The sequence below is a fragment of the Squalius cephalus genome (genome assembly GCF_949319135.1).
Source record: "Squalius cephalus genome assembly, chromosome: 18".
Taxonomy (NCBI): Eukaryota; Metazoa; Chordata; class Actinopteri; order Cypriniformes; family Leuciscidae; genus Squalius; species Squalius cephalus.
Window position 1 is genome coordinate 18,729,943 of NC_137139.1, and position 12,777 is coordinate 18,742,719.

Sequence of the window (12,777 nt, forward strand, 5' to 3'; positions counted from 1 at the left end):
CTTAAAGGGACAATTCACCCAAAAATGAAAATTCTGTCATCATTTACTCACGTCAACTCGTGCGACTCTTCGTTCTTGCACGCAACACCAAAGGAAATATTTAGCAGATTCTGCAAGCTGCTCTTTTACATACAATGAAAGTGAATGCATGGGAAACAAAACTGTTTCCATTTTCATTGTATGGAAAACAGCAGTTTGAACAATCTGCTCAATATTTTTTTGAGTCTATGTGTTCCATAGTGCATAATGGTGAGTAACTGATGTCAGAATGTTTTTTTTTTTTTTTTTTTTTTTTTTTTTTTTTTTGCGCCGTGACTCTTCGCCCTTCATAATTCAAAAGAAATTATTTAGCAGATCGTTCAAGCTATGCTGAAAGTGACTAGGGACCAAAACTGTCTCCTATCAAGAGCAGCTTGGACAATCTCTTTTTGTGATCCATGCAAAAAAAGAAAGTCTTAGAGGTAAGTAACTTTACTTTTATTTATTTTTTGGTGGACAAATGTGACACTAATTCACTGTCACTGAGTTTCTTTAATCAGAAAAAAAAAGTCCTTCTGTTCGGTTTCTAAAAACGGAACAAAGAGAAATGATATAGAGAGAATAAAAAAAGCAAAGAAAAATCACTCCTATGCTGCTTTGATGTCAGCGGGCAGACGTCGCTTGAGTTATTTCTGCAGAATGACAAATTCAGCTACACTTTACAGGACTCATCTAATTGTCAGCCGGTAGTTTTTTTTTTTTTTTTAAGAGCAGAAAATAAACTCTTCTTCCCATGAGCTCCCTGTTTATGTAGTGTCTCAGTGACAAGGGTAAATACAGCACAGAGGCCTGCAGGCCTGCTGCTGACAGGGCTTTACTAAAGGGATCAAACACAGTGGTGGTAATGAAGGTGCTGTCACACTGAGAGTGAGAAAAAGGTGATTTTGCCAAATTGACGAAGTAGGACATAGCAGACACACTCCCTCTGGAATATGCTATAAGGTAATAATTAAGAACAGGCAACAACTCACTGGGAGAAAAAGCCTTGGGTCAGAATGACTCTGAACACTGGAGAATGTTGCATAAGATGCTTTGGAGCTTGTTTACTGCCATTCTTCCGCACACCCATTTGACATGACACTTATGGAGTCTGAACACACTGCTGGCGTGTGAAATTAGCTTGCCAGGCTTGTTTGTGTTTTCTGAACTTTTTAATGCACATTCCCCAACAAAACCTGCTTGAATTACCTCATTTAAGATTATGCCTCCCTCATCTTCTCATGTAGGCACAAAACCACTCAGCGCATGCTACTGTAAGTGAACATTACCTCCTGTCTTTATTAGTTCATAGGATTCCCCCCTCCCCTCCTCCCCTCTCCTCTCCATTATCCTCAATCTTATTCGCTGTCCATCTGTTCTTTGCTCTTCCATTTTTACCTCCTCCCATCCACCTTCACTGCAGTGGCCTGTATTCGTTACACTGGTTTCAGGCTTTCAAAGCGAGGCATGGACTGCATTGGCGTAAGAGCCTGTAGGGAGTAACATAAGCTGCTCGGCTTCGATTCTAAATACCTGCTCATGGCACAGATATTTGTGTGATGTTGACCGAATGCACAAAGATGGCATGATTTTTGTTGTATTTATGCGTTGCAAACAGGTCGGAGTCATGTTTATCTAATGGAGATGAAATATAACCATTTAACCATTTGTTTTCACCATGCCCGGGTCTATGTTATCTAAGCCAGCATCAGCTCTGCCATTCATGTGTCAAGACGCATCCACAACTCTACACGCTCTACAGGAAGTATCATTGTCTTATGCTCATAGAGTGTATACATATATGTATATTGATATTCCTTGCAGCATGATTTTTAGGTTAAAAAGACAAAAATCATAAAATTATAAATGATATACAAAAATGTATTTCATAATATTAATTTACGTTATAAATACAGTTTATAATATTTAATTAAACAATGTAACTTTACATCATTTTTTATCCATATAGAAGACAGCTGCAGTTTTGTCCAGACATCTTCTAGGTCAAATTTCCTTATTGCTGCAACAACAGCATTCCAACTGGGGCAACCTGGACAGAGAACTGGAGCACCAATAACTTTTTTTTTTCTCTCTGTAAAGTTTACGGGTAATTTTTTGCATAAGACAATTGTTATGCTATTAGAAATAAAGTTACTCGCATTTAGGGAAGAAAAAACAAACAAACAGTCAAGTCAAGTCAAGCATCAGCCTTAATGACACCAAACACCAAAGCATAAAATGACATTGTAATAATCAATGCAGAAAACTTACAGCTGAACATATCAGTACCAATATCAGTTTGTTATATAGGGAGACAAAGGGGTATTGTAACAGATTTTGCTTAAATATTTTACTCATTGATTATTTTTCTCATTGATGCATTTCAAACTTTGATCGAATATTCTCATTTGTCTCTTTGAACTTAAAGAAGTTTAGTTTATTAATTAAGTATATTAATATATATTGTTAAATATAATACTATTATTAATATATTATAAAATATCATGGCTGACCTATAGGCTATATCCTATATATATATATATATATATATATATATATATATATATATATATATATATATATATATATATATATATATTAGGTTTATATATATCCTATATAAGCTTGTGTGATGTTGCATATAAAATTAAACATGAGAATTTGCCATCTAAAATTCACTAGCATGCACCAACTAAATAAACCAGATGTACAGTGACCAAAAGTCCTAGTCCTGTAAATCCTTCATATTCTTACACCAAGTCTAACAACTTCTTGTTACCTCAAGAGGAAGGTGTTGTGAGATTGATTTCACCCCTGTAGGTCATTTGTAATTGGTAAAACTTATGATGATATAATTCTCAACACTGCCCAATCCCCCTAAATTGATCAAACAAACACAAGCTTCCAGAAGCCTGATATGTTAATTAGCCTGAGAATCAAATGGTGCTCTACAGCCATCAATTTGTACAAAAAAGAACACACACACACACACAAAACAGTTAATATCAATCAGCCAGTAGTGGCGTGTTTTTCAAGTCGCTGGTAAATGTTTGAAACGTCTCCTCACAGTTACACTGAAACAGTCTCAATTTCTCTGAAATGATGTAAACCCCCAGAACTGGGATCCTTCTTTGACGGTCATACGTAAATGGCCAATCAGAGTCGAGTATAGATTTACGGACTCATACACGGTCACCGGGCTGTCTGAGCCATGCGAGACTACAACTACCCCACCTCTCCTCGTCCCACACCCAGCATACTTCACACACCTTGCAGCAGGAAGGAGGGAAAAGTCCGCACGGTTGCCAAGAAAAATGACAGCAGAGCATCTTGAGCAACTCAGACAGTGAAGTTCCCACACCGCGCTCCATAAGTCAGGTGTGTTTCCCATTGCGCTGTTTTCCACAATAAAATGACCTTTACTGGTCACCTTCAGAGGGCGACCGGTCCTCATACAAAAGCCAGCCCGACAGCCCGGATAGTTACGAACAAAACGGGATTCTTTTGTGTCTTGTGAGCGGCTCGCGATGTTAATTGAATTAATAGCGCGAAGATGCTGTTCGTGAGAGGATGGTGCGCCACTCGCATCCGGAATTAGCGCAATGCCCCTCCGCAAGGTGACCAGTGTGGGTACCAGTGCGAGATGCACACGCTCACAGAGATGTTAGACAAAAACAACACAACTATTAGCTGGGTGTACGTGTACTTGGTTGGCTCACTAACAAAATGAGATTGCATGAGGCATTTTCCACGTAGGGAAATGTCAGACCACCCTGGGACGCCATACAGTTCAACACAATTAAAAGAAAAAGGATGGTAAATGGTCAACAAAACGTGTCATTGGGAATAATTATTGAACTAGTAGATTATTAAGGCTTCAATGCAGTAGTTTTAACGTGCCTGACAGCTATCAAAATACATGACTAAGAGATCTGCATTAGAAAAACATATGCAGGGGCAATTTAACAGTATGACAGAGAGCGGTCATTAATAAAAACGAACTGCCAACTGTTACCATGGCAAGCACATCCTGATTGGTGTAAATATCAGATACTCACCAGGCCATGCTCCAAGGACATTGCCGTGGTTTGTTGGGAAAGGGGAATATCCTGGAGAAACACAAGAGCGGCTGGATTCACTCAGTAGCTGTTATCATGCCGTCCTTTATCAGCCAGGTGTTCAGCAGTGTGTTTACTACGGATGGAGATGATGGATCCTAAAATAGTGCAGTTGTTGCCTGGTTGGATGGAGGTTCCGCAGAGGAAAAAATGAGAGATGGAGACATCGTTTTGAGATGTCTGTCCCGACCTATGTATCACAAAAGGCAAATGTGTTTTCTTTGTTTTTAAGCTTCTTCTTGAACGTGTAAATCAAAAAGGTGGTGAAGCGAGGTGATGCAGTATTTGGATTTTATATGCGATGTGTGATGAGAGCCCCCTCGCTGAGCTGCGCGCTGAGGACCGTGGACGCAGCATCCGCGCGGGCTGCTATGCGCGCGGATGGAGAGGACGGAAAGGAGGAGGCGCGGGGGACTCTCTCTCTCTTCCCACCCTCGAATCCCTCCCACTCTGCTCCGTTACAGTGCGATCACGTCAGCTCACACAACATGCCACATGCGCCGAGTTCAAACCTCCGAGTCCATGCGAGAACAGAACGGAGAGGCGCGACCAGGTCATTCCGCGAAACAGGTGCCAGTTAGCCTACATTTCCACAAGATGTTTTTTAAAGTAAATTCTGTTTTAAAAATTCAATGAAAGATAACGAAAGTGCTAAGAAACTGCTTTGCCATCTCATTTAACATAGGCTATATGTGATATAGGCAGGCTACAAAATTGATTGTAGGTCTACTTGTGCTCAAGGTCACGAAACTACAAAGTGTTTATTAGAAAGAGAATTCACCTTTCATTTTTATAAAATATAAAGTTGTCAATAATCGGCTACAAAATCATGATAAACAGGGTCCGCTATTGGTGATAGTCATATACTGACAAAAAGCAATAAAAAAGAGGAGACACTTGTCCTTGTAAGGGTTCAAGATAATGATGTAATTAGTTTATTAGTTATGGAATTGTACATATTTTTTTATAAATGAATAAATATTTAAATAGGTTATATGCCTCTAACAGAGAAAGGCCTATATGAAATAAAAGTTGTTTATTTTATTTTATATATATTACACACATTTATATAGGCCTGTACAATGATATAATTAATGATTAGGTAGGTAGGTAGGGAAGTAGATAGATAGATAGATAGATAGATAGATAGATAGATAGATAGATAGATAGATGCTCACTTTCCCGTTGTGTTTTCAAATAATAAATTCAGAAGCACTAACACACCCACACAGGTGTAATCTTTTAGTTGTCTCCAAGCATACAGGCCTCAAATATAATAGCTCTAATGCAGGAGGCCTCTCAGACCAGTGAGAAAAAGCTTTTATGTGCTGACGAGTGCTCAAGTGTGCCTCTCCTGAAGCCTTCATATGCAAACACGCATGCACACAACAAGCACTAAATGCTCTTTCCCAGATGTTTGTGTTAACTCGAAAACACAGAGGGAAATACAAAGACTTGGATCAGTATTTGGTTGCACCTAGTTGTCCACAGTACACTCCCAAGGCTAAGCTTGACACTTCCACACCAACAATCCATGTTTTCATTGCGACCGAAATGCAAAAAAACAAAAGCCTGCATATGCCAATTTTGCATACCTCCAATTACACACTCTTCAACACTACATCTTTCTTCCCTACTTGTGCACATGACGGCATACTCACACTGAAATATTTGTGAGGCACGTCCGAGAAAGTAAGGAGAAAGTTTCAGATGTGGAGTTGTATCTATAATTCAGAGGTGAGGGTTTAGGAGATGGCTGTTCCTCTGGGAGCTGCCGTGCATTAGCCCTGAAGGTAGTGCATCAGAGCCTTGGAGCCCCACCCAACAGATGGAGTCTCGCTGTCAATCAAAACACAATCCGCCCAATCGTGCGTTACTTCACCCTGCTTTACTGAGGAACTCCACACAAAAGCTATCTGAGTGAGGTCGTTCCATGTCTGTGAACTCTAACCAGCATCTCCAGGATTCAACACGAATGTTTTTCATCTAAAGGCTCCCTATTCAGGGATGGAGATCAGATTTGAACCGCTTCCCATTTTTGCAGCTACTTCATCAAGAGTTGTTGAGTAGGAAGCATTTTGTCACCGCAGCATTAATTCAAAATTCTGTCATCATTTACTCTCCCTCATGTTGTTCCAAACCGGTATGACTTTCTTCAGTGGAACATAAAAGATGATTACATTTTTGAAGGACTGTTTTTATTCATACATTGAAGTTTTGGGGTAAATTATTCATAATGGCTAATCAACCCATTTCTACTCCAATGTACCTTTAACTCGTTTCTAGATCCCCCTGCACTTCTTTCCATCTCTTATTGTGCTGTAAATACAGAAATATACATTACAACACTTTCATTTAGATTTTCTTAAGCACTCTCTGAATTGAACATCAATACTTTGCCTCTTTAAGAGTTGATTGATTTGGCTACGGTCCCAACACTGGCAGGAGTTCTGATGTCAAGAAGAGAAAAACGCTACATCGTTGGTCTGCAAAAGATATCGTAGCACTTCCAAAATGGTTCGTATCCAGAAATAGGAAAAGATTATTTTAAGAGGGGATTGGGTTGTTTGCAGGTTGGGCCGTGTACTGAAGAAACTAAACAATTTGAGAAATAACGGAACAAAACATACTTGCTCAAGCATGCCTGAACAGTGATTTGCAGTTTGAATGGCTCATTCACCGCCCAAAAAATGTAATAACTGTCTTCATTTACTCACCATCATGTTGTTACTTATCTGTATATTGTGAAGAACTGTTTTTGTCCATACAATTAAAATCAATGGGGTCCAAAATAACAATGGACCCAATTGACTTTCAGTAGGCTACATGGACAAAAAACATGAAGATATATTTTTCTAAATATCTTGTTAATAAATGCTGTGAAACTGTTAAGGACTGCAAAGGATACCTAATACATTAAGTAATGTTAATGAATTTAACAATATAAAAGTGTTGCACGGACAAAAAACATTCATACTTTTTTCCAAATATCTTATTTCATGTTTAACATAATAAAGCAAGTCATACAGGAATGAAATGACATGAGAGTTTATAAATGACATAATTTACATTTTTTGGGTGAACTGTTTCTTTATGAATATGTACAATATTTAAATCGTTCCCCCCCTCCCCAATGTTTCTGACAAAGCATTCAAAAAGGTTCAGAATCTTTTTTAATTTTTTAATTCATTCAGCACCAGCAGAGGAGCGGAATGGTAGAGGAATGTTAGTAGAGAAACCTTGAATTGGAGAAAAGAGTTTGGAGTGATCTATGAGACAGTGAGGAGAGAGCACAGGAAAGAGATGAAAGACTGCGAGATGGACTCCATGAGAGGGAAGCACAGAGCCAAGGATCTAAAAATCTAGGAATGAGGGGCACAGATTGAAAGTAGAGAACCAAGAGAGATGGCAAAGAGAGTACAGTTTGAGTCTCAATCAATCCCATCCTTCCTATTCCCAGCACTCTATCCCATAGTGAGGGCCATGCTGATGTTTTATTGATGGAAGAGAATCCGGCTGCACATGTACTCTCTCCATAATTCATGATGCCCAGCATTAGGGCCTGCCTGCTGAGAGATGTGTGTGTACACGTAACTGTGTGCGTGTGGCAGAGAGAGAGAGAGAGAAAAGCAGGAATGTTCAGATATTTTTCCCCAAACATAACCCTTAAAACTACTTACCGCCAAGAGAATTCATCCATCTGCATCGGCCCAAATGATGGTGAACAGCAAAATTTGAACACTAAACCTTTCCAATATGAATTTTGGTGCATTATTGAATGCATTAAGTATCATGAACTAATAATGAACAATGGTTTTTACAGCATTTATTAACTTAGGTTAATAATGTTAAAATTGTTGATTGTAAATTCATGTTTGTTCACAATAAATTAACTAATATATTATATTAATGTAAACCATTATTTTATATTAATTATTCAACCTGAAACATTCAAAATGTATTAATATATATAGAAATGAACATTAATCAAGATGAATAAATGCTGTCAAATTGTTAGTGCACAATGCTTAATGCATTATGTAATGTTACCATATAATAATTTGGAGTTGATAAAATTCATGCAAACAAATCGCCATGATTGTAATATTCTGTAGTGATTAAATACACAATTCCTAAATCATACTGATTTCATAATCTGTCTTGTTCAGGGATTTGGATGACAGATAAACGTCGCACATACTGAAATCCCTTATAGAGCAGTTGCAGTCACAGGTCAACACAATTCAGTTAGCTACAGGGGGAAAAGCTGTTTAACATGTTAGCAATGACTGCTTTGGTAAATGATGACTAAATTATTACATTTCCCCCACCGCAATTATTTGATGTGCTGAGGTTGACAGGTGTGCTATAATGGAGTCTCACATTTGTATGTTTCAAAGGCTCCCTCCACAATAGCAGTTGCCATAGTAACTTATTAAGATCCACTCTAGAGCGATGTCCTGACCTAACTAGATCCAGAAATTTGAAGTAGAACATCATAGATGGGGATTTTTTTTTTTACAAAGACAGACTATATAAAGATTTTGTTTAAAAAAAACAATATAGCAAAAAATGTTTATTAGAAAATACATTTTTAAATATAGACCTCAGAACGATCCGTCTGTTAGTTCATGTTCATCAGAAGCTGAGAATATTAAAAGTTTACATCAGTGAAGTGTTTTTTTTTTTTTTTTTGAAGTTTGAAATAGAAGTTTGGTGTCTAATAAAATGATGATGCTTTGCTTTACATCATACAGTAATTCTGCTTTTGGGAGTTACATAAAGAAGCCTACTGGGACAAGCTCTGTAAGGAGAAGAGGAGAGTACGGTAATTAAATTAGAAAATATAAAAGAAATGGCCCAGATCTCACAACGTTTTACCTCACAATTTAGCTCGGGGGGCAGGATGGCTCTTCTTTTGTTTCATTCTTTCTTAAACCAGCTATTTCATCTCTTTTGTAATTTCTATCCCTCTCTTTAGGGGAAAAATAGCACAAGGTAGGAGAAGAAAGTAGGTCGATGGCTGAGAATTGATTGATGTGCTGTGGCTTAAGTCTGATTTTCATACCTCCACTTACAAAGCCAGTTCCTCATATATATATATATATATATATATATATATATATATATATATATATATATATATATATATATATATATATATATATATATATATATATATATATATATTATAAATTCCCCTCATCATTCTTAATTCTTGAAGAGCCTTTTTAAACCATGTTCTGTGATGTAATTAACACGTAGAGCTCAGTAGGTTACATCACAACATCAAACAAAACGGAAGAGGGTTGAAAGCATGCGTTAAGATCATTGTCGCAGATCTCAAGTGATCAGTGTGTTGTTTCCATATCAGTGTTTTAGTACCAGTTTCATTTTTTTTGTCTCTCAGGTACACTTGGCCTCCATGTCATAGAGCTGCAGTAATTCACTCATGATGGTCTCAATCTGAGCCTTGGTGATCTCTGCACAAACAACCTGCAGGGAAACAAGCAAAACAACAACCATCAATGCAGATTCAGGAGTTTGGACCACCTGCACCCTATATCATATTAGTCTAGTCTCTTGTTGGTGTGGTGTTCTTTTTGCAGTTTAGTGAAACAACAGCTGGGTCATCCAGTGTCAAATCAAATAAATTTCAGAAATGCTTGCTGTGGCTAAATTTTTACCTACAATTTCTAGTCTAAATAGGTTATTGTAAACAGAAACCCGCCAAGAGTGAGAAGAATGTGTTCAAAACCAGAGAGTGGGGCATTGGTACATTCAATGAACTAGGCTAAATGTACCATCAAACACCATTTGTTATTTAATAATAAGTACCAAAAACCTCAAATCTGCTAGTTTCAGTCTCAGACGGCATCACATAGGGATGCACAAATATGGACATTTTGACAGTGTGATAATTATTATATTTATTGATTGAAAATGTTGTCATTTTTTTCCACTTTTGGCCACTACTGTATTTCCGTTGTGTTTAGGCTTCAATTTATTGGCTTACATATATTAACCTATTTTACTTATCAGACAAATACTGATAACATTAAAAACAGACCACATTTATGACTACCAATATATATTGATTTAATTGCACACAAAAACACCAAGCAAATTCTGTGACCAATTCTAATATGACTGGCTGACTTCTAAGAGCAAAGGGCACATAGGCTTTCAGCAGCCCTGCACTGAAATATCTTAAAATATGTCTTGTCTTGGCACTTTTATAAAAGCTACTTAAATGCCCTAATTGAACTAAGACCTAATCCTGGCTTAATCTAAGCCCTGTTTGTGAAACCAGACCTTAGTCTATTGAATTCTTGTGATAGCACTTAACAGAATTCTAGGAAACTGAAGGAAAGCATGTGGCATTAAGAGTGCTTTGAAACATATGAAATGATTTGGTTCTTTTTAAAATATTACTCGGGGGTGTCACCAAGGGAACTTGTGTGAAAGACAAAGCTATTTCTCTCAGACCAGGCAGCAACCATTAGGTGCCCCTATTGCCATGGGAACAACATCCAGCACTCTAAAGGTTACTGCAATCGTGGCTCAATTGATGCCTGATTCAGCTCAGGCACCAGTGAGGCTCAAACTAGTCTTGGTGACTCAATGCAGACACAGCATGACCCAAATGCTGCCTGGACTTATGTTTTTCGCCACATGAAACTGTAAAACTCCTACCTGCCACCACTCTCGTTCTCCTCTGGGGAGCTCCACTCCATATGTCTGGAGAGCAAGATAGAGGGAGGTGAGGGCAAGGTGTTGAGGCTTATGGCGGACACACACAGAGCCATGGTAACTGTCCTTTAATACAGCCAGGGCCGTCTCTGCGATGGGGGTTCGGGACCAGGCGTGGCGATTCATAAGACTCCTCACAGAGAGCAGGTAGTGCAGCAGGTACTGGGGCGCAGCAAAGAGAAGGGACAAAAATATGAATTATGTTTTGACATCATTAGTTCGTTAGAGAAGGTACAAAGATGAGAGCAATGTTGCAATTTATTCAAATTCAATTTATCTAATTGATCAAATGGTTAACAATCGAGAATGAAATAAATGCCAAAAAAGGATCTATAATTCATAAAGCAAAGATTCACAAGATTCATAAGGACACATTGCTAAAAGACATCAATAAAAACTTCAAATATGAAAGATTTCGCAAACACCAGTATTACTTGAATATTATTATTATAGTTTTTATTAATATTTTCAGTTTTGTAAATATTACTATTTAGTATTCATTTACTAAACTTTTAGTTTCAATTATTCCCAGTTATTAATGTTTCAACTTAAATGTATTTCAGTTATAGTTGCCAACATTTCCAATTTTCGTTTAGTTTAAGACTTCACATTCTATTTATATTTTACCTTCATTTCTATTAGCAAGAAAACGTTTGTAGTAGTTAACGATAATAACCCTGCTTTAAAGTAGTAAACAGTGCATGTCTGTGGAAAAAAACACATCGACTTACATTTTACAGTTGCCTTGTGATTAAATGTGAGCATTTAATTTAGCAAAACTAGCCTAGTTCTTTACTTCAGTATTGTAAATTGATTATTTTAAAATAATTGTATATTATTTTACACAGAAGGTACAGTATACATTCTATAGACTTCAATTTGCAAACCACCCAGACAAAAAGTTTGATGCAATAGTTTACTCAAAAATGAATTCCGTCATCATCTACTTACCTTATGTTATTTCAAACCTATACAACTTTACTTTTCTCTGGACAACAGATATATTGCTGATACAAAAAAAGCTAGTTGAGAAGAAGGTAACCATCGCATGCATTACCCTGTGTGGATGCTCAAAGGACACTTGGAAGTTAAGCTGCCGAAGGATGAGGAGCTCACACTGTACGATACTGTCCCTCAACTCCCAGAACTTCCCATCCAGTTCCAGTGCTTCACTGTCTGGGTGAAAGTACCTGGATTGAAGAGAAATAGAGACAGCGAGCTACTATGCATGGACTTTGAGAACTAAACAGCTATTTAATATCCCCTTTTATACCTGTGACAAACATTGATGATATCTCTAGTTCTGAGATGTTGCTCTTCTACTTTGCCTGCGAGGTAGATGGCAGACATGGCCACTAGGTAAGGCTCATAGACCTGCAGACTAGCAGACTGGAAGAACCTGTGATACAGCACACATGCTGTAGCCATGGGCACAGATCTCATGCCTAACTTCACTCCTACAGATGGGGAAAACATTGGATGCACTAAATGATAATGAACAAGCGAGCAGCTACAGTATACTTACAGTTAACGCAATTAAAAACACATTTCTAAATATTTCAGAATGCAAATACCAGTCTCGATGATAAACCGACAGACTCTGAAGTGTGTTTTGGAGTTCTCGACATCTTCAGCACTTCTTCTGCCTCTCGCCTCATTGGCAGCTACAGATGTTGAAGCTTGAGTGCTCATTTTGCGTCTTGCAGCAAGCTGGTTACAGTTTCAAAGCGTGTTATTCAGTTTAGACTTACTATTTGTGTGCATTATTACAATAAACTAAACAATTACTTAATTAGTACAATTTGTTTGTCCCATAGAGGTTTGTACTAATGCAATGCTGTGAGACTTTCCTTCGGCTGATCGTTAAGCGCGCACCGTAGAGCTCTTA

General features: G+C 37.8%; 2 protein-coding genes across 6 annotated transcripts in view; both read right to left on the bottom strand.

Moving 5' to 3' along the window:
• Nucleotides 1–4,513, bottom strand: part of atp2b3b (ATPase plasma membrane Ca2+ transporting 3b) — a 63,132-nt gene extending 58,619 nt beyond the window's left edge. For 4 of the 5 annotated variants that reach the window (XM_079849043.1, XM_079849041.1, XM_079849040.1 and 1 more), the window contains exon 1: nt 4,077–4,509. The gene's annotated coding sequence lies outside the window, so the exon portion shown is untranslated. Of the gene's footprint in view, nt 1–4,076 lie in introns of all 5 variants that reach the window. The other variant, XM_079849042.1, reaches the window with a different exon arrangement.
• A 4,856-nt stretch (nt 4,514–9,369) lies between these two features.
• On the bottom strand, nt 9,370–12,770 carry ccnq (cyclin Q). The gene is made up of 5 exons (XM_079849497.1): nt 12,464–12,770; nt 12,163–12,346; nt 11,947–12,079; nt 10,833–11,051; nt 9,370–9,632 (listed from the first exon to the last, which is right to left on the bottom strand). The coding sequence occupies exons 1-5, from the start codon at nt 12,579–12,581 to the stop codon at nt 9,543–9,545; spliced, it is 744 nt and encodes a 247-aa protein (XP_079705623.1). The 5' UTR covers nt 12,582–12,770; the 3' UTR covers nt 9,370–9,542.
• Nucleotides 12,771–12,777: the final 7 nt, after the last annotated feature.